The 22,514-nt window shown below is 43.8% G+C and overlaps 1 protein-coding gene across 1 annotated transcript in view; it reads right to left on the bottom strand.

Annotated features, from left to right (window-relative positions):
• Positions 1 to 22,514, bottom strand: part of TMEFF2 (transmembrane protein with EGF like and two follistatin like domains 2) — a 130,728-nt gene that overhangs the window by 107,725 nt on the left and 489 nt on the right. The window contains exons 2-4 of the mRNA XM_063341128.1: positions 21,074 to 21,183; positions 14,781 to 14,910; positions 11,950 to 11,976 (exon numbers count right to left, since the gene is read on the bottom strand). Of these exons, the coding sequence (XP_063197198.1) occupies positions 11,950 to 11,976; positions 14,781 to 14,910; positions 21,074 to 21,183 (267 nt within the window). The remainder of the gene's footprint in view (positions 1 to 11,949; positions 11,977 to 14,780; positions 14,911 to 21,073; positions 21,184 to 22,514) is intronic.

The raw sequence follows: 22,514 nt of genomic DNA, 5'->3' as shown, positions 1-22,514 counted from the left end.
CCTGGCCCAGCCACCACTGCCACGGCAAGGGGACAGCCACCACCACTGGGGCAGGAGGGGAGAAACCCCAGGATGAAGCCAGAAGCAGCTCCGACAGCAAGGATGGAGCCAAGCATGGCGCTGCTCCAGCACCTGAGATCTCACGGCTTGACCTCGTAACTCGCTGAGCACCCTCTGTTCTTTTTGGGAAATGTAATGAGCCAGAAACCAGCTACGGACAGTACCTGAGGGAGCTGGGTCAGAAGGGGTTATGATGACAAAGGTGCCTGGGCAGGTGACAGCTGGCCTTTTCACTGCTGTTGTCTAGGTAGAAGCTCCCAGACTGATTCCCGCACACGGGCAGCTTGGCCAGGCCACCTTCACCATGATCTGCGCTGCAGCAAAGGCTTCACAGGGCAATCCTCTGGCCAGCTTTTAAAGGTCCCCTTCTGCTGCTTCTGTGGCACCTCAGTGAATGGCAGGACCCTGCCCCTGGAGTCCTGAGCCACTGAGCTGAGCTTTCATTTCCAGCATGTATACTCAGGTGCATCACCGCTGATCATGGCACGTCAGGTCTCAGGAAGAGAGATTGGACACCAAAGAGGGGGGCCACAGCCCCACCACAGCTCCTTGCACAGACGGGGCAGGGGAACCTGCCCATACTCCATGATGCCAGGTGCTACGGGGGTGAATGGTCATCTGAGAGAGGACAGCACTGCTGTGCCATGCAGTAGGGAGCTGGAGGCAGGAGCCAGGCGACAGCACCTTATACTCACCATGGGAAAGCTCACAGTTCGGCAAATACTCAAATCCCGTAAGTCTCGGGGATTGTTACACAAGGACAGGGGAGTGCTCTGCACATTGCTAGCAAAGGCCTTTGGAGAGCCAAGGAAGAAAGAAAAGACTAACAAAAACTTTTAAAAATATTTGAGAAAACCTGTGCCAAAATCTCCTTAGATGTGCATCTATGACTAAGCATAAGAACTCAACTGCTGCTGCTGTAGAGAGGATGCTGCTTGCTGGTCATGGTCTAAAAGCACTGATGCAGCAATGAGCACAGCTTAATTGCTGAGATGCTTACATATTAATAGCAGAATTTTCGGTCAGAAACATGTAAAAGCCTGTAGGCTTTGGAGCAGTAAAATAGAATTGGGGCCGTATGGTGGCAGAACAAAGTCTGCTGAAGAGTGTTGTATTTTCTGCCTTTGATAGGGACTTTCTAGAGCTGTCAGCTGAGCTGCAGAATTAGAAACCTGACATTGCAGCAGTCAGTTTTTAGATTTCAAGCTGTTCAAATGACTTGTCTCCAGGGAGGAATATCTAGCCCGCAGGAATCAATATCAGAACAGGTAAAGATGCTAGTGTACAGGGGCAGCCACCCCAGCCCCATGCCCCAGCCAGACCTACTGAAAAAGAGCCGTGGGAAAGGATGACGGAAAAAATCGCTCCCTCTTTGAATCAGTACCAGAGAGATGCTATAGACTATTCACTACATTTGCGAGATTGCAGCTTGATTATATTTGATTCCACGTTACAGATTGATCTTCCGAACGCCCTCAGTTCACACTATGCCAGTGCTCCAAGCCACTTGCTGAAGAGATTATAAAAGAGCCTATTTTATCATATCTTCACCTCTGAATGCATTACAAATGACATCGCTTAATTTTAGCCAATCTGAACAGCTAATTAGATGTAAACAGATTGAAAAATTGTACACATAGGACAACTCATTTTTCAAAAGGCCACTAATCTAAACAAACCTGAGTCCATCAATTTACTTCAGCATTTGTCTAAATGAATTACAGCATAGACTTGTCCTGCACTGGCCTTGTGATTCATGTAACTGGCTCCCTCCTCTTTTGATAAAAATCGCAGGCACTTTACAAAATAAGTTGTTTATAAAGGCTAAAAAGATGAAGGTGTGCCTCTGTAAGTCTAGTGGACGACGTTTATGAGCCAAAGCAATTACAGCCTACTCTGGTACCTTCTCTCTCACCTCCCAAACCCGTCACATACATTAATACATCAAAGCTAGGGAGGGTTTTTAATTAACAGATAAAAATCATATTATATTTAATCATAATCAGTACAGATTCCAACTTCAGAGCTCTTTGGGTGCGAAACTCCCCTCTGCTCTCACTCCCTTACATCAGGAGAAATAGGAAGGAAAAGGATCCTGGAGAGATCCTCCAGAGAGAGCTGGTGATCCTCCTCCTCCTCAGGACTTTCTCCAAGCACCGGCTGGGGGTAGACCAGTAATTCCACTGGGAGCAGACCAGCACTGCAGGACAGAGAGAAGCCCAAAGGGGCCTGTTATGACACAGATCAGATAGGGAGCTGCCGAAGTTACCCAGTGCCAGACAACATAAAGAAGTCTTAGGATGAAATGCAGTGTAGTGTGGTCTATTTTAAATACAGAGCAATTAGCAGAGCATTATGCATGAGGTTTTCCACTTGCTACTAAAGCCCACATCTCTTCCATTACCTGCATATGTAAATGAACACAATGAGAAGGGAGAGGGCAGAGAGAAAAACACTTGTGTGGATTTTGAAATGAACAAACATATCCACATAATCAATCCCTTTCCGGACTGCTTAACACAGAAACCTTGCTGAACAAAATCGGCTAATCTCAGACTATTTCATGTGTCAACTAATTTATGGTACCTAGAATTAAGGGTTCACTGAGCATCTGCTGTGACCTCCCATGTGACAGCGGCCCTGGACTTTCAAATTCATCCTTGTTTGAGAAGAGCAATCTAGACATTCAAGTGTCAAAACCTTAAGCGACGCAGAATCCTACATAACTTTTAATCACTTACTTCTATGTGCTGTTGCCTTCATTTACAAACATGCATCTAAACCTTACTCTGAGTTTGTCTAGCTTTAATTGCCAGCGTGGCATCTCATTAGACCTTTGTCTGTCAGCATGAAGAGCCCTGCTGCTCATTTGTGTTCCCCACACTGGTACTTACCAACCGTGACCTACGCACCCCTTTCCTTTCCCTTGACAAAGTGAAGGGCATCAAAGCTTTCACGGCAAAGCTGGCTTGCCAGCCACTGCCTTTGGCTGTGCACAGCCTTCTCCCCTTTGGAGCTGCAGGCACCACCTCCGCTAAAGGTAATTTGACATCCTTACCCCTGCTCAAGAGTCTGCTTCTTAAATATACCAGGGTAATTGTGGCCCTTTGGCCCGCTGTGTTCGCAGAGAACTCTCACTACGAGCCCGCTAACTACCAAGGCTCCAGCTTGCTTTGTAGCATCACCACTTCCAGGGAGGGTGGAACCTCGCTCCTCTGGTTTCCCAACTTTGTTCTACGGTTGTGGCTTTTACGTTTGGCCACATCAGAAGGCCTGCTCTTGCACCAGTGTACCTAGTAGGCCAGATCGGTCTGTGCCACTGAACTGTTCATTTCTTACTTCCCTAGCTACAACCACTGAGAACTTGATCAAATGAGGAAAGAATGTGCCCACCTAGTTCACTGGTAAAACAAACAAATAAATAAATAGCTTGAGGCTGATCCCTGTGCTGTCCATCCAATAATGATAAATCTACTTGTAATTACATTGTGAAAGGCAGTTTTTACTCCACCAATTATGCCCCATGTTAATTTTGCATGATTCTTGTTCCTTAATCATAGTGGCATGTAACGGTATGCCAAATACTTCACTGACATCCACATACACTACATCAATATTGTTGTCTTTATCAAGCAAACTTGTAGCTTCATAAATAACATTTCAATTAGTTGACAAAATCTATTACATCAGCCCATATTGCTCAGCATTAGTTCTCATTTATTTCTTTATTAAGGAGGTCCGGGTCTGCATGTCCTGCTTTACCTCAATCAAAGTCAGATTGACAGGCCTATAAATATGTGGGGTTTTCTTCCCCTACCCTTTTTAATACCCACACACCTACGTTCTCTCAGACCTTTAGAACTTTCCCATGTTCTCAGACTTACCGAAAACCAACATTAAAGTCCCTTAACCAGCTAGCTCTCTTTAAACTCCTGCCTGCAAGATATTTGGTGCCGCTGAGGTAAAAAGGGTCCTGCTTTAGTAGCTGCTTTTTTAATAGGTTTAAATAGGCACCATCATTACCTAACTGCCATGCAGCTAGAACAAATGAGATCAAGAAGTCCGAGGCATTAAAAAAATTGTAGGAAATATCATGGAAGAATTTGGACTTCTTCCCCAAATCATGCTATTTTTGAAATGCAATTTGGAGATCTCCCTGTTGTTGAGCATTTTGGGCATCTATTCAAGTAGTCTCCTGAGTGACTAAAAACATGTTATGTGCATGTTTCAAATGAAAAATTAATCACCTTCTATAACACTATTAAAAAACCCAGGCTGAAAGACTTCTGGCAAATTCTTAAGAACTGGTAATGCCATACCATACAATTTTAACTTGCCTGGATTTGATTATGAATTGTTCTGGATTCTTGGGCTTCCACCACAGTCATTAAACTTCTCCTGTATGTGCATTTACATAAAGTAGGTGGCAATCTCCAGTTTGCTAAGTGTCTGGAAATCGGTCGTGCCCTTCCTGAAGATAAACTCCCACTGACTTCAAAGACAGCAGGCGAAATTTCTCATTTTATTTCCCTATCTCTGAAAGGAAAGAAAGCCTCTTAGACAAAAGGGAATTTAAACATGTAATGCAGAATATATTAAATTTGTCAGATGCAGCTGAGGTCTGAAATGTAAGAGTTAAAGAAAAGCGAGTACATGAACCTTGAGAGAGACTTGGCAGTTTTCATCTCATTTGTTCTTTTTAAGATCTCATGAGAGCATCTAACAAAATCCTATGTCACGCCAAAAGCAGTTCAAAGCAAGCGCATAGCGAATCAGCTTCTTCAATCACTAAGCCACAGAATATATAACCGAGAGATGCACAAGGATCTGGAGAAGTTCTGGTCACTCCAAGGCTGCCTCAGGCCCCACTTGTGCAAGACACCCACATCCAGAAGGAAACTTAAAAGTCAATGGCACTTAAGCATGTGACAAAAATTAAGCATGTGCTTGAACGCATGATCTTACTCCATGAAGCAAGGCGTTCATAGTAAGCGTGACAGAGCCATTGGAAAGCTTGAGAAGCATTTTTCTTCCCTGTGGAAGGACTCCCTGCATAGGAAAGTGAAATGGTGGGCTAGATTCGCCTCTCGCTGTCATCACGGCTAATCTCCAGTGACTCCACAGTTGTCACAGGGAAAATTAATCCAGGTTTATGGAGATGTAGCAGACAAATATAGTCCACTACGTCTCTCTCTTGCTGTGTTTACAATAACAGACCAATAAATGAGCATTTGTGATCAGATGCCCCCTTTTTAATCTGTTTGCTGTGGTATCGTAGGATTTGTTTGCTGGTTTGATGACTTAGTTATTTGTGGATTTACAGATTGCACATGATTAGACAGCATATTTTGGATTTTTTTTTGTTTATTTTGATGTGGACAGGAAATTTTGAATTTTAAAGCAAAACCAGAGCATCCTCAGTATTTTTTGATGTAGGTAAGCATCTTCCATTCACAGTTTCCTTGTGTGCTCTGAACTACTTAAAAGAAGTGCTAAAACCCATAAAGGACTGCATAATTTAGGAAAGAGGCTATGAACGGACGTCATTGCTACTTCTCACCTACAAAAGTCTGTGGATCTTTATGGCATCTTCTATTCACTTTCTTGGGTTTTGCTTGAATGGCTGAAAGCGGGCCACAGATCACTCACTATGGGTCAACTCTTTCCCAAGGTATTTCTCAGTGTTGACAGATGGCTTGAGGGGAGCCGTGCACCACACCGAGAACACAGCAAGGACTTTGGCCCATTAATAACAAAGTAAGCACAGGGATAAAATGCATCTCTTCTCATGGGATTTTTGCATTCTAACTTCAGAAGAAGCAAGCAAAACACAGGCAACTAAATCCAAAACCAGTGTCTCCCAGACTGGTACTTCGTATATAGCCCTAGAGAGCTTCAAGTCCACAGGAGCTGTGGGGATTTGCTGGAACATCTCAGGCAGGGTCAATTAGCTCAGTACTTAGCTCAAATGAGAGCCTGAGAAGAATCCAAAAGCTGGTATTCCTGTTGTTCCCATACCTTCCTAGGATTTCCAAAACTGCTACTGCATCCCACCCAGCATAAAATGCCCATGGCAAGCACTTAAAAATTCAGCACTTGCAAATACCTGAGTGGTTCTCATCTAGTCAACAAAAACAGAGGAACTTCATCCTTTCCTAATTTTTAAAGGCCATGAAGAGACATTAACTGCCTTCTCCCGACCTAACTCTTATATAGGTCAGATGTGCACCAGCCCTGAACTAGAAGTCATGTAATCACGTTAGGACAGTGAAGAGCCTGAGCTAATAAACCCAGCCTTTCAAAGAGCTTATTGGTTTGGGCTCGGTGCCATGCTGAGGTTAACAAGGTAAAAACCTGTTTAACAAAGGAGACGTATATTTGACCATCCACAGTCAGGTCAATCATTTAAGATTTAAACATTCCCTCCAGAGGTATTTACCCAGTCAGCGCACGTTGCTTATAGTTGATTCTGTACCTTCTGATGCTCCTTTAAATTATACATCCCAAATGAAATTAGAGTAGAAGCTTTCCTATTGCCTTATTGCAGTTGATGATAGCACGTGGGGTCAGCAGATATTTTAAATTCACATGAGAGAAATCTGTATCACCCGTTACACCCAGGCAAAGAAAAGACAGGATCTGGAGCTCAAAATATGAATTCCTTTTCTTACAGAGGTTAAACAAGAACATTCCCAGTATTTTCCTATATATTGATAACACATGTGTATGTGTGTGTCTTATCAGCATTGCATTTTATACACTGCTTCATTCAAGCCAATACACACTCCAGGTTTTATGGTGTATTTTGACTCAAGTGTTATTGCTAGGACAGTGTTTACAGGAATATTCATTGTGTTCTGCATAGCCCTGCCCATCAATCGTCCTTATAATAAAGCAGAAAGGGAAACTGGTGGAAAAGCAGCAGAGCTGTTGAATTCAAGTTAGTCATACAACCCGAGCATGGAGACAAGCACAAACACAATTGGGTTAAAGTAGCCATTTGCCTGTTGATTAAAGAAAGAGATACACATGCTGCATTACAGTTTGCCTTAAAAATAATATAGGCTTCAACATGTTAATTTTTCCTCCCTATTTTCTCTGCGTTAGCATTTCAAGACGACTGCCGCTCCAAACAGATTTATAATATGTATGTGTTTACTCACACATCTCTAAGCCAACAGGAAAGGCAGACCAGAATTCCAAATCTATCATTAAATCTACATGTTGGCACCTACAAAGAGCTGCAGGACTTCAATTTTTCTGGATAAGATTGAAGGGATAAATTGAAAGAACAAACAAACAAGCAAGGCACTCGCATCCTTAAAATATACACACAAAATGAGGGACACAGACAGAGGGGGTGAAAGAAGATGGCTTGCAAGGTTATTCATTTCCATGTTTGTCTAACAAATTAGGAATAACTTTAAGAACAGTACAATCTCCGATTCTTTCTAGATTACATATGGGTCCGCTGACAAGCAGCATGGTTCCCAAGGCACAGCACCGGTTTGGCTCTGAAGCAGCATGGAGCAGCATACATGAATTCAGCCACTGAAGTGTGATGCAACTTCCAGCCTTTGCTCAGCTTGGATATCCAGACTCTGCTTCACAGATTTTATGCTCTCCCTCACCGTGAAGAAGTGCCTCACGGTATCAGAGTGTACCACACTGGATTCCTAATCTGATAATTAGCACCTCTAGATGCTACTGTAAAATAAACAGTGACGATGACACTGATGAATGATGACTTGTTTTTTTCATTCTGCTTTAGTCTAGATCATAAAGAATTAACGTAAAAATCAAACTAGGATAAGATCTGTGTACCCAGGGGCCCCGTACAATTCCCACTGAAGTCAGTAGGACTTGAATGGAAATTGAATGGGGCTCTGAAACTAATTCAGCGTAGGTGCTTATGGGCTGCTGTGCTGGGGACCACAAACACCTAGTGCGATAGTCACCCACACGAAATCCATCGGACTACGAATGCAAGCCAATCCACAGAGCTAAGAATACAGATAATGCAGAGAGGGGAAAGAAGTGTTCAATGTAAAAAAGAAACCAAGGAGTTTCAAAGTAAAAAAGAAACCAAATGTTCTCAGCACATTAAGAGCTATAATGAAATACTGCATCTTGAGTTTGTTGCTGTTTGAAGGAAGCTAGGAAACGAGCAAGAATTCATTATGAAGCTGTTCAAGACTAAAACATGAATCATTGGGTTCTAAAAAAAACCCAGTTGTCTAGAGAACAGTGTAGATGAAAATGAATGGAATCTCTTTAAATTACTCTCTGTATAAACTCTTTCACATTCATTCTCTCTCCCATTGATTAGTATCTTTCTGGGATATGGGTTTTTAAATAATTCCAAACCATAGTCCCAGCTTCCGCAATCAAAACAGAAACGGCTCTTGATTCTGCATTTTTAGTCTTCATTTACAGGGAAAAATGTTTTCTGCAGTAAGAAATCTGAACAACTACTGTTCTTACCCGTTTACTAGATATCCTCAAAAGTGCATGCTGAAGGCTCAGTAGTCAAATGAGATTAAGATTCTCCCGTTACTTTACAAATAGGGGACTTTTGTATGCTATTGCTGCATAATGCAGGGATTAGATCACCTCTGGAAGCCCTCAAGATCACGAAAGTGCTAAGAAGCTGGGACTCCTCTCATCCCAGCATCCCTGACAGTAAAGCAGAAACCCCCAAATCCTAAATCCTAAATTGAGAAGACGTCTCTGCACACCCAAGTAGGAACACGTGGAAGGTAAACATGGCAGGCAAAACATGGCATGTTTTGTTTCTACTCTGCCCAGTTTCCTGAGAAAAGGAGGCTTTTGTGACCACACTGTGTGTTTGTGTATGTCTGACCATTGCACCACCCCCTTTCCAGCAATTTCTGAAGCATCAACCAGTTATCCTTTCACTTGACAAGAGCTCCATTGAGGGAGAAGCGGTACTGAGAGCTGAACTCTATCAGTCATGGGGGAAACCACCACAGAGCAGGAAACTTGCTGTGTTCCAGGAACCAGAAAAACTTGATGTCCTCTACTAGTTTGCAATTTGAGTTAATTCCTTAGTAGATATGTACCTTACCAGGCCAAACAAATCCAATTCAAGAAATCCAGCGAGATACAACTCTGTTGAAAAGCTGGTTTCCTTGTCTCACAGCTTGTGGAGTGATGCACAATAACACTACGGGAACCCCCAGGAGTAAAATGGAGGGGCTCTGGTAAGAAGTTGTAAGCGCTGAGAGGCAGAGATTCCTGCTGCTCAGGATGGTCTTCAGCAATTCAGACTAAAGGATCAGCCTTTTTAGGTACCTTCAAGTAAAAGTCCATTCACCCCTTCCCTTCTTGAAAACTCTTTTCAACCTAAGCCTTCTAATCCACCGTGCCCAGAAGGTGGCCTGCCCATGCCCACAGTGGTCCCCCAGGGCTCCCAGCCTGGGTCTCCCTGGCTTCAACAAACCTTCCAAAGCGAGACCGCAACAGTTGCGCAAACCTGAACCTTGCCAGAAAGTCTGCCAGCTCTGCTAAACACAACATATATACACCCAACATAGAGCAACCAGCAAAGCCAAAGCATAGCACTCGCCTGCATCCTGCTGGCACTGCGATGGCAACAAGAAACGGGGCAAATTAGCAAGGGAATGGCTGTTCCTAAGGGCTCCCAGCACCTGAGATACGTCAGGTACCTCACTGCAGACATACCCAGCACCTCTGACACCTACAGCACCCAGCACAGCACCATTCTGCTGATTTAGGCAGAGGTACGGCCAGCTTGGAGGGTCCCTATGCTTCTAGTTTTGCAAAAAAAGCTATGCTGCATTGGTTAGCTGTTTGTTAACCAAGATTGCTTGAAGAAGTGCAAGAAAGGAAAATTTTCATGAAAACAGAAAACACACAAGATTGCCTAATATCTCAGGCTTCTCATGGAAAAACATTCCACTCGTGATTGTTGAAATGGATTTTACAAGACTTACTGCGATGACACCCAAAATTTATTACAGCTTTTACAACAAGACGGTGTCTAGTAAAGAGTGATGTAGTGACAACATTTACTTGGCTGGATTTAGCTTCTTAGGGCACATAAATATACTTTTGTACTTTAAGAACAGCCATGGCTGGCTACTAAATCTTGAATAATACAAGGCAGCTTTGTAGACCTTTAAACACATACACCAACTTTGTTCTGTCTCCTTCACAAATCTGCTTCCTTACTATCTGCCCAGTCAATCCCCAAGGTCCTATCCTGCTCGTCTTTTGTCAGCTTCAGCTCTTAAAGTGAAACTGTTTGGAAATCACGCTTTTAAATTCCTATGCTTTTTCAGTATGGAATTCATTACTCTTAGAAACTGGCCAAATTTGCTTCCCCACCTTGCCCAGTCATAAAACAAACTGTAAATCTTATCTGTTTTCCTTCATATATACATGATGAATTTTGCATGTCTATTTTTATTTGAAAACTTATTTACTGGCCATATGCGTAAGAACCCTATCATAAATATAAATCAAATTTTAGATTTCTGTTAAACACTGAATAAGGAATGTCTTTGGTCTAACAGTTTAAAAAGAAAATTTAAAAGGACATTAGAGTAAAATAGGAATAACTAGAAAAAAACTTTTTAAAACAAATAGCAATATTTTAGGTTGTGGTTTTTTGGGAGCCAGATTTGAAACATCTTAAAGTGTCCTGATTTCCAGAAAACAGCCCAAGTCCAATATTGGAAAATAAGGTCCCTTGCAAGTGCCTCATGCTCATGTTGTTGACAACTTCATAAGTAAAAATAATACTTTACCTACATATTGCACTTTCTAATATACTGGTTACCAAAACTGCACGAGGACTAGGTGATGCTTTGCCAAATAACGGGACTGTATTTGAAAAACCTGAATCCAGCCAGGAGCAGCCATAAAACTGGGTAAGAGCCCAGACCTGCTGTCTGTATCGTATGCAGAAAGCTGGCTCAGCTCCTGGTGGCTGCCCCAGCTGGAGGAACCCAGCAGCATCCCAGCCTGATGCCGACCTTGCTCTTTCCCTGCCATGGGGCTCCTACAGCTTACTCAGGGGGTTTGGGCAGAAATTACAGTAACTCTTAAGGACCATAGCCACCCAAACTAGCCCTGGCCCTCCCAGCCCCCAGAGAAGCCTGACCCACCAGCCCCACGATGGAAGTAACTCCCAAAGGTCATGTTCCCTGCCCCAAGGCAGGGCACTGCCCAGACCCAACACTTATACTTCCAAGAAGGATCGGTCACAAACCCTAGGATCAGCATTACACAAGCAAACCCAGAAATAACTGCACCTATGAAATAAAATAAAAAAACCAAACAAACAGCCAAACCCAACTTAAATGCGAGTTTGCCTACATTTTACAATATCCCCTATATGCAGCAAAGGGTTTGGACTATATCCATGTTCATTTTTGCTGCTGCTGTTCTTATAAAAACACATTGTTCTTTCTCTGTGACATTTCTTCATATCTTTGAAAGAATGCCCTCCTTTACCACAAAATATTTGGCTTGAATCCTCCTGTGAGGAGGAGCCAAGGGTTTAGCTCATGTTTTAAAAACAAAAGAAATATTACTCTAAACATGAAATAAACGAGTGCAACTGTAACAGTAGATGGAGATAGAGGTCCTAGCACAACCTATGAATAATTCCAAGTCCTATTAGAAGTAACACAGCTTCCTGAATTTCCCTAGAAAACAGCATGTCATTATTAGGTTCCAGCTTGACTAAAATGCAAAATGTCACTTTTTTCAGAGAAAAAGCTAAACAAAGACAATACGTAGTGTAACAACTGAAGTGAAAAGCTTATCCACTTACAATCTGAAATCATGAAAGACAATGGTGTACGTGTAAACACAGAGATATTAAAAGATGGCTCTTACCTCCGTCCCCAGATCCTGAGCCGGCATCTGAGAAAAGAAGAGAAAGAAATTTATATTCATGTGCTACAGTATGTCCTGTAAGCATGCAAAGCAAGACTGTTCAGTTAAGTGTATTACAGCGTACCTTACGTTTGATGTCATCCCTGGGTAAATTATAGAGATCTAATCTGAACATAGTTCACTCAAGCCATCTTAGTCTCAACTCCTTTTCTTTAAAGTCTCTGTATCAGACTAAAATAACGTAAGCCCTGGAGTGCTGTAACATCTTCAGAAGCCTTTGCCTCGTTTTGTTGTACTGAGACTGATAAAGCTTTGTTCCCAACAGTTGTGCAAAATTACTTCACTTGGCCACTACTAAACTCTCTCCATCAAAGATAATTTTTTAAAGCCAGTTTTTTTGAGGCCAGACCAATTGGAAATTCATGTCATCATCTTTACAAAACAGTGACATCTCATGAGATCATAACTAGTTGGAATAAACCATTGAAATTATTATTACTCAAAGTCTTCAGATAAATGATTAAAATGCTGTTTTTCTGCAGGTTGTTGCTGAGTTTCAAAATTGAGTCCTTTATTTTTCCTCCGCTCAGTGTTTTGTTGGCTGGAATGATGAGAGTCACAAATTTAGAAGGCGCAATATCACGAAATTGCCAAGTCCAGGGCTTCATTACGAAACTGTCTAAGCAAAGCAAAGCACAGAAATGCACACACATGTTGGGTTACCAAAAATAGTCCATGAGAGGAGTTTCTTTTGCAAGGAAGGGAGGGAGGTTGTCATCCCATCCTCCCCCTTAGTCGAGGGGTTATCCATTTATCAGCATCAAGATTAATAGAAAGAGTTTGGAAAGGCTGCTTTGGGATCCAATTACCCTATGAACTGTTAGATCTAGTTTACTGACAGCAAGGTCTGGTGGATCTGAACTGGCTTGTACATGCCATCATTGCTCAAAGATAAAAAAAAAAGGAAACCCTTTATTTAAATAAACCTGTCACAAGGATGGCTTAAAACAGTAGATTTACACAGCAAGACTACCTGGGGCAGATGCGCAAGGGGGCTGGAAAAGAGAATAGAAAATGGTAGTGTGATGCTCCTTCTGTCCTGATGTTTTTTTCCCAAATAAGCTACTGAGAAAAGGCAGGTATCTTCATCACAATGCCCTCACGGCTCTGGGAAGCGCTGCTTTTCCAGGTCTGCCAGGTCTCCCCAGCACAAAGAAATGAACGCCTGCTATCACCTGCCTCCTGCAATGAACTACCATATTCTCTGGCTCTTTAGAGGAAAAGGACCTCGTGTGTCTTCTCCTGCCCTTACCCTTCGATGCCCAGACCCCTGCCGGTCACAGCCAGGAGGGCTGCCCGCTGCTGGAAACTCTCAGCACCCAGGTCTCTGATGGTCCTGTGCACCCTCTCTCTGCCCCATCCCGCAGGGAAAACTTGAGGTACATGCCTGCTCCCTTCTCCCCTGAGCCTCCTCCTTGGGAGAAGGAAAAAGAGGCCAAATGATCAAGACCTCAGGAAAGCCCTTCTCCTTTCCAAAATCCACAATGTGTTTCAGGAGACGATGCTTCCAACACAGCCACTGCCAGAGGGCAAGCAAGTTTAAGAAAAGATGTCGCAATGCACTGGAGTTATACCTTTAATCAAAAAGTTTGAAACAAAAAAGACCAGTTGCTGTGCTGAGAGTTTATTAAGTTGAACAAATCCTACGCCACAATAGGCTTTGTCAGCCTGAGTTCCATTTAATACCAATTTATAGACAAAAAAATTGCAGTGTATGTCTTTTTCCTCTTGAAAATTGTCAGGGAACAGCTTCACAAAAGAACAACTTTTCCAGGGAAAGAAGTTTATTTTCCTCTCAGGTGTATGAAACACAAAATTACAGCACTGCAAAAAGTTTGTCTAATGCACTTTTTATTGAGTCCTCCATCCTCAGCCAAGAAAAAGTTCTGCTTTAAGTTTAAAGAACTCTCTCAAGAACAAAGACTTACTCCTCCTGTTCTTTCCAAGTGAGCTTCACTGCCCACCTCTAACAGATACTGAGCACAAAAGGAAAACATCAAGAACTCCTGCACATAAGCATCTCGGTTTTCCTGACTGCCTTTGCGCATTTACCTATCTAGCTGTTTCATAAAAGCAGAGCTACAAATAACTCACGATGCTCAGAGTTAAGCAAAGATGTCTCAAATGCCAGTCAGTTTTCACATATACTTTTTAATGAATTCTTCCAGCAAGTCCAGAAAAAAACCCCTCGTTGCACAGACTTGTTCATTAAGTGTTTTTTGGGCCAAATCTTCAGCTGGTATAAATCAGCAGGGCTCATTACAACCGGTGGTCTGTTGAATCTTACCAGCTGGGAGTCTGGCCCTACATGCATAAGGAAAAACCTAAGAAACTGGATTGCAGGCAGTAATGCTCCAGTTCCATCTCTCCAGATTATGGAGAGGTTTGCAGTAATCCAGATGCCCATTTATCAGACATCTGCTCGTTTAATCTGCTTCCAGTTACTTGTCGTAAGCGCTCAGAAGCGCATGCATCGCACAGGATGATCAGGAGCACAAGACACGTATTTAAAAAAAAAAAAAAAGATATCAACTTCTGTGTCACACTCTTCAAAACAGCATCAAGGGTATACTGTATCATACACTGTGAGCCTATACTATGTTATTTACTTAAGAGGGAAGGATGGTAGCAACTTCTCATGCCTAAAACTGCAAAGAATTGACCCATAATGAATTCAAAGGAGGGATTCAAATGGCTTTTGGCATTCACAGGTTATTTTATTCAGGGGTATGGCAAAGGTCTGCAGGCAGCCTGGAGCGTGTTACACGTACCAGTCGCACAGGATCCTTCGGACACCAGGAGTATCTCGCTCTGTTGCTTGCAGGCAGCCTGTTTCAAGTAGCATTCATTCTGGTAGGTGTCACCATTGGAGCCGCACACGGGCACGTAGTCATTGTTACACTGATGGAAAAGGACAGAGAGCAGCAGTGTTAGTCACACACGCGGGGTGGCACAAGCATCCATTTGGGTGTCATCGTCTAACCCCCCTCTGCCCCCCCCCAGTATTAAAACCCTGGGGAAACAACATAGAGGGAGACACTGCCCTTCCTTTTCACATTTACAGCTATCGGGGGGGAGGGGAGGGGCGGGGGAGTGACTTTTAAAAAGACAAAAGGCAGAGGAGCATAAACCAGACTTGAACAGGTTAGGGAAAAGATTATCCGAATGGGCAAAGTGTCCAATAGCTGCCCCCAGAGAGGCCTCTCCCTGTGAGAATGAGGCGGGGGGACATTCCCGGGGCAGGAATACGGGCCAGGCAAACATCTCCTCGCATCTGCAGTAGCAGCTCATTTGTTTCCATTGGATGGCAACAGCCAAATTGCAACGAAGAGGCTCGCTTTTCCCCTCCTCCTGCACACACACACCTTCACTGCTTCAGAGAGCGCCGCCTGCACACGCAGGAGTGTCCGTGTGCGCATAACTCTCTATTTAAGTACTTCGCTGTAATTAGAACTGATTGGACAGAGGGAATTTATTTCTGAGAGACCTATGATCCAAATCCATCCCTCTTTCTGCAGGGACATTTCTGTTCCCGGCGAGCTGTGCCCGGGATGCTGTGTGAAGGTCCAAGCTCTCCCCGCAGCGGCGGGCGGGCAGGAGCTGCAGCACCACCGCCAGCTCAGCCAGCGCGCTGAAGAGCGCAGAAGTCACTCGCGCCACGCACCCTGCCGTCACCTCAAACCCCTGCTCAGCTCCCCAGACTACCCGCTTTGTTCGCTCTGCCGCTGAAAGACGGCTTTGCCCTCTCTTGTTCATTTTAATAAAAATAATTCCATTTTATATTGAAAATTGGGCAACCTACCGGGTGCAGTTATCATAAGATAATCACACTCTGAGGCTTAGAAATACTTGGATGTACCCTGTACGCAGTAATTATATCAGGGATATGATTATCTCATGATTACTGTACTCCTGGTATGTCTCATTGTTTAATTATAACAAGTGGAATGATCACAATTATTATTTACAAATGCTCACCTCTGCTTAAATCCAAGTAAAAATTTAAAAGAAATCATACTTCCTATTTAGCTGCATTATGCCACAAAGTGTCTGAGGTGTGTTCGTCAGGCACAACGTAAAATGCAGAACTGAAATTCCAGGGATATAAACAACAAGTATGCTTCAAAGTGAATGACTACAGAAGTGATTAACACAAACAATTGCATAGATTGCATTAATTGCAGGCCTCCATGCAGAGCGGCTGCCAAGAAATTATTCATAGCTGGTCAGAGTGACATTTTGATTGGGCCAAATCAAATGACATTTTCCTTATGCATTGTATTTTCTTAAATCTTTCCGAGCTGCTGCCCACCCCCAGCATTCTCTTCCCTTGAAAAGAAAACCAGCAGCCACAACAGTAGAAATCCTCTCCTTCTGCTCCTAACGAAGGGCTCCTCCATGCAAAGATTGATTAAAAAGTGTTTCTATGCTATTGTCACCATTATGTTCCAAATCTGAGCAGTGTTTCTAGCAGAAAATGCCAACTTCATCCAGAAGCTCAACAGCAATTGCTGGAGGCTGATCTGGAACACTTAAGCAGGACAGTGAACACAATCATGTGAATTTTCTAAAGCATGAAGGATCAAATCGTGCTTGCTTTAGACACGCTATCTGCTTGTCACCAAGGGGACTTTTTGCCAGAGCAATCTGTGCGGAATTTGGCGCAAAGTATCTCAACGGGCTCCCTTACATGTAGAAACAATGTTGGATCCTCTTCCCTAGCACAGTGGCAAACTCTCTGCTGGTTTTGCCCAGAGCAAGAGGCGGTCTTTCACACAGACTCAGCTGCAGATCTGCAAGGCCAGTCTGCCCTGTGTTACCAGTGTACGGCATCAAGAAATCCTGACCCACAGAAACGAGTGACAGAGCTGCTATGAGCTAGGCGGAAACTTCTTCCAAAGCTTGGCAATTTTAAAATGCATTTGAAAGACACCAGGTCTCCAGGAAGGATTAACTCTCTTGACAGGAGTTTCCCCATCTCTCCTGTGGTTCATGCCGCACTTGAGCATGGCTTCAGACAGCGGGACGGAGTGTGCTCCATGATGAGCTCAGGTGGTACAGCCGTTTCTTTCTCAAACCATGCTGGACCCAGATACATTTCTTCATCTCCTGCCTGTTCTTCCCACCACTGCCTTTGGACAACCAGTATTCAGACAGAAAAGGCAGGAACCTAGAAGCTGCCGCTGAGCCACAGGGAACAACAGGAGTGAGAGCTTCCAGACAGATCCTGCCTTGGCTTTGAGCTGGGATGGCTCTGAAAGCCACCAGGAAACAGTAGTGGAAGTTACCCAGGAAAGAAAACAAGACGGCTGATGAGAAGGTTGTGACGTTAGTCACCAGGATACTCGTGACCCACTAGAGCTAGGCTCTTGTACTTGACCATGCTGAATCCAACATCTGCAGCTCTTCATTGTCATAACATACTTATTGCTAATACTGGAGGATATTAGACCTTGACTGCCATAGTCTCCTCAGTCTAGTGACACATTTTTGGCACTGGTTTAGGGCTCAATAGACCCAGCCCTAGATGTGAGAATGATTCTCCCTCCCTAAAGTAAGGCCTGATCAAGCACATGGGGAAATTCACGTCAAAACTCACACTAAACCCAGCAGCATAGCACCATACTGTCGACTTCTTACGCACACAGGTTCATAAAATACAGCTGTAGAGAAGGGAAATGGACACATTCAATTCAACCAGCATCAGTCAAAGGCTGCCCTCCTCAGCACTAGCAGCCTCGAGTGCCCACTATCACAGCCAGAGACAAACCAGCTTTGCAAGTGTCAGGGTCAGTGCCGTGCACTGAAAGCATAAGGTTTATCTTCTAAATAAAATTATAACCTGTGTAACTCCTCATCCTGCTAACACTTTTAAAAGTTTGACCTCCTCCTACTCTCATGGATTAACTGTTCCCAAAACGCCACCTACATCTTGAACCAAGTAGCACGAAAATATATTCAGGAAATATAATATAAAGCTGCAAGTTGGCCAGGTGATGTTCCAGCTCCACAAACACTGAAGCTTGTGAGGGATTCAACACACATGAAAACAGGGCTCTTTCCTCACATAAAAAACAACGAGTGTCCACAGTCTTGGTGACTAAAGAGAAAAGACATGCCACATTGATGGAAATACTCTGTTGTATTTTTGGATATACTTCATGACTTCTAAGAGGGAAGAAAACCTGGGCTGCCAGACCTACGGCTCTGGGCAGACTCAGGTACAGACCCTGACAAGATGTGTCTCCAACTACGCACCTCCTGGCACAGCTCTGCACCTTCTGGTGGACCCACTGAGCTTGTTTTGGGAGGGAAAGGGTGGTCGTTTACCCCACGCTCAGCCCCACTGCTGGAGCCAGCGCTGGCCCAGTGCCTTCCCTCCCTTCTGACACCAAGGTCTGGGCTTGCACTGAGCAGGGGACAGGTCTGCGTTTACTGATTAGAGTGGGACATGGTGTTTTCCAATGCAATACATGTCTCATCTTGAGGAGTCAGTGAACGGGCTACCATTTTGCAGTAGAGTACGACAAGACAGCCAACCAATATGAATCCCTTTCTTAGTACATGCCTGCCTGCTCTCCAGGGATGGAAGCTTAACTCAGGTGTTACAGAGCAGTCTGATCATATTCACCCTTTCAAATAACAATAAATTAATTTTAACTCCACTTAGACAAACCTGATGCACCTGTGATTCTGGTTTGAAAAAACCCAAACCCAAATTGCAGCAGCCCTGCTCCCCACTTCTGCCACCCCCAGCCCTGGACTTTTCAACAGTATGGAAGCAAAATTAGCTTTCCGTCCTTGTCTATTCTCTCAAGCTGCAGTTAAAGCCCCTGGCAAATTCTGAAGAAAACATAAAAAGTAATTATAGTGATGAGGAGTCTGCTATTGATTTGTTCACTATCACCCCTGAGAGCTGTCACTGAAACGGGGGACCTGAATTCTGATGGAGGACCCCCTTACTCGTGACATAAATTACCTGGCTGGCTCTGCCTCACTCGGCCAGTCTCAGACACCGCACTAGAAATTAATTTTCTACTCTGGTGGCATATCTTTTTGGCTTGTCACACTGTCCACTGATGTTACAAGAGAAGCAAACATCCCCCCAGCTCTGCCTGTATCAAAGCAGACGCATTTGACTACAGAAGCCCCCAGCACTGCACCACCCTTCGCAGAGCCAGCACAGGATCAGCCACAGGTAATTTGCCCTCCAAGGTCACAGTCAGCCCTGCGGCTCCACGGAGGGCTCAAATCAAGACAAAGAGCTCCGAATGTTTACGGGGCCTGATCCAAAGGCCACTGAAACCAAAGATTACTGCTGGTTTCAATTCATTTACCAGCGATCAGGTCCACAACTGCCCAACTCATTCTTTGGATCTCACTTACATACTCATACACCAGTTATCTGATTTCCTTAAATCTGTTTCAGCTGCCCCCTTGAGAAGTGCTCAACTCAGCATATAGATAGCTTTCACCTCTCAAAGAAGAGACAATGCAGCCCAAAGAGGTTTACTTAGCTTCATTTACCCTGAATCATCAGGGACTGGCATCCTGTCTTGGGAAAACCAGGCTCCCAACTGATAGCAGCATCTGAGGTTGCTCCTTCTAGGCTACGAGTCCACTGCTTTATGCCACATGGCAACACCAAACTGGGACCAAAGACAAGACCCAAGCGCTCTCTGTGGCCGCTCTGAGTTCCCAATGCTCATGGCACAACATCTGTCCTAGCTTGCCACCAATAGGACACGTTACAGTCATTTCACTACATTACAGATTTTTCTTAGAAAGAGAAAACAGACCAACCCTTAAATCACTGCACATGCTGAGCCAAGGCAAATGCTCAAAACAGCATTCTTACATTGAATTTTTGATTGCATGCAAACTAGAAATGGAATAAAAAACCCCCACAGTCAGTATGAATTCTCTCCCAACATGGGAAACACAAGCACTTCAGCAAACAACTGTCTTGTTCTTATTACAGAAAATTCCTTCTTTGTTTTAAATGAAGGAATTTATCACTTGGGTTTTTTCTCTGAAGACACATTTGGCTCTAGAAATATAAACGATACTTGTCATGCTTCAAAGCGAATAGTCTATCAAAGCTCAATAATAAATTAATCATTACAGATGTGCATGATCTTGAACTGTGCACTATTTGGCCTGCTCTACTGTAAACACTCAAATCAATAATAAATTAATCATTACAGATGTGCACAATCTTGAACTGTGCACTATTTGGCCTGCTCTACTATAAACACTCAAATCAGTGTTACAAGTTCCACAACTTCACAGATCCACATTAAAAAGCCAGAAACCACAGGGGCATAAACGTATACACGACACGTGCTGGTACATGCTTAAAACTCCTTTAATTTGTTCAGTTTTTATTCAGGTCATTATGTAAAGCACAGCTGTTTTGCGAGTTGGCTAAAACATATTAAATGGAATCCTTCATAATGAAATCGTCTGACTTTGAGAATGCCTGAGGTTTAGATGTAGCTGCAAGAGGGAGAGAGAAGAAATAGATGGAAAAAAACCTAGTACTCAGTAATAGCCCCCCTAAAAACTATATAAAACCTAAAGGAAGTTCATGATTTTGGAACAGAGGGATTGCTCTTTAATCTGATCAGCTGGGCAGATAAACAGGCAGAAGCATTGTCACTATGCAGCCCTTCCTGAAAATATCGCATAAGCACATTACAGATCCATTTCTTTAACTAGATCAGAACTCCGAATACAATAAGCCACGATCTGTATCAGAAATGAATTTAGAAAGGACTCTAAATCCTTGTTAAAAGGGCAGAGACACAAAATCAGAAATGCACAACCTGAAACTGCAGACCCGAAGGGACATTTAAAGCCACAGCATCTGCATTTTCCCAGAGAAACTTATGTCTTCTTGACACCAGTTGGTTCTCCTGCCGGCTTTTATACAGCCTACCGGGTTTTCCCTCTAACTTCTCTGCATGTAGAGAAATAAATTGCCAAGTGATAGGTTATAAAGAGAGATCCTTGATTTGTATTCTCATTAGTGAATTAGAGAACAAAGTATCAATCGTCTTACCTTGAACTGACAGACACAAGTCACACTGTCTCCAATCCTTAAACATTCCCCATCAAATTTACAGGTATTGGTGTCGCAGAGAAAGAGATCATTTTCTCTGTCATCGTAACCTCAAATGTAAAGAGGAGAAAAAAAATAAAAAATGTCAGCTTTGGTCTAGCAAGCGGAACAATACAGGATGATTGCATTTTAATGCACACAGCACAATAACCTTGTTGATGAAATGATACAGTCCAGATTTCTTTTGTCCTTCCCTGTCCTCAGTTTTCCACTTTTTCTCTTGTTTCTCCCTCAGTCTTTCTATTAATCCTTATTCCCCACAGCCTCACACACTTTTTTTCTATTTCACAGACTCTGTTTCCTCAAAAGTCACCCAGTAATTATGCTATTTCATGGCTCTGGATTGGAAATATCATCAACTTATCCCCATCCGATTGCAAATGTGTTGGACAAAAGTCCAAATTGGAATTTCTCCAGCCCATGATGCAACAAAGCCCCCAATAATAAAGACAAACAGGCTATGTGTTTTCCGTGATGGTCTGTCTGATCCCAATGAAGATTGATTGCCTCTAAGTTAACAGGAGAAGTGCCAGGTTCCCCACAAGCCGCTGAGTGAACCTAGCTCTTTGCCTTCATTTTCTCCAGGAACCAACAGATCTGACTGAAGATTCAGTTCACGAATACAAGCATGAATTTCAGATTTCGCTAGCTGACTTCCCACTCCAACAGCGTGCAGCAAGGTATTAAACAAAACAGCTATATCAGACTCCAAACCCATTAAGATCCAAATCCATCAATTTGTTTGAAGAAAAATACTAGCACTCTTAACCATATCACTACATGCTTAAAATTAAGATCTTACAGTGGAAATTCACCCCAATCTAACATATTATGTGCGATGCACACATTACCCCAAATAACACTCCTTCCCTTAGAAGGCTATTACAGTCTAATTTCAGAATTAGTTTACGTATCGGAGAAGGGCCGACTGCTAACCTACATAAAAAACTCATTATTAAAGGTCAGCCCGACTTTAAGGAACAGGCACCCGGTCCCCGGTGTCCGTACCCCGATTTGCTCTCGATCGGGAACAGCCGCCCGCAGGATGCGCACACACGGCCCGGCTCCCTTCTCCCGCACACACACGCCGAGCTGCCCCGTTGAAGTGCGGGAGTTGCGCTCTGGCGGTGCCGGGCAGCCCTGCTATGGGGAGCCGCCCGCGGCCGCGGCGCTGCGCCCCGGCGGAGGGGGCGCGGCTGCCGCGCCCGGCCCCGCGGAGCTGAGGGCAACGGGGTGCCCGGGGGCTGCGGCCGCGCCGGGAACGGCGGCGAGCCCCAACGCCTGGACTTTTTGCCTTCTCTATTCCCGTGTTTCTACCGGGACGCGGAGTCGCCCTCTGAAGTTGCCTTCCCCGAGCTCAGCCGCGCAACTTTGAGCGCCC

The sequence above is a fragment of the Chroicocephalus ridibundus genome, chromosome 7, assembly GCF_963924245.1.
Source record: "Chroicocephalus ridibundus chromosome 7, bChrRid1.1, whole genome shotgun sequence".
NCBI lineage: Eukaryota > Metazoa > Chordata > Aves > Charadriiformes > Laridae > Chroicocephalus > Chroicocephalus ridibundus.
Note: the sequence above shows the minus strand (reverse complement) of the source record. Positions and strands in the feature narration are given on the sequence as shown.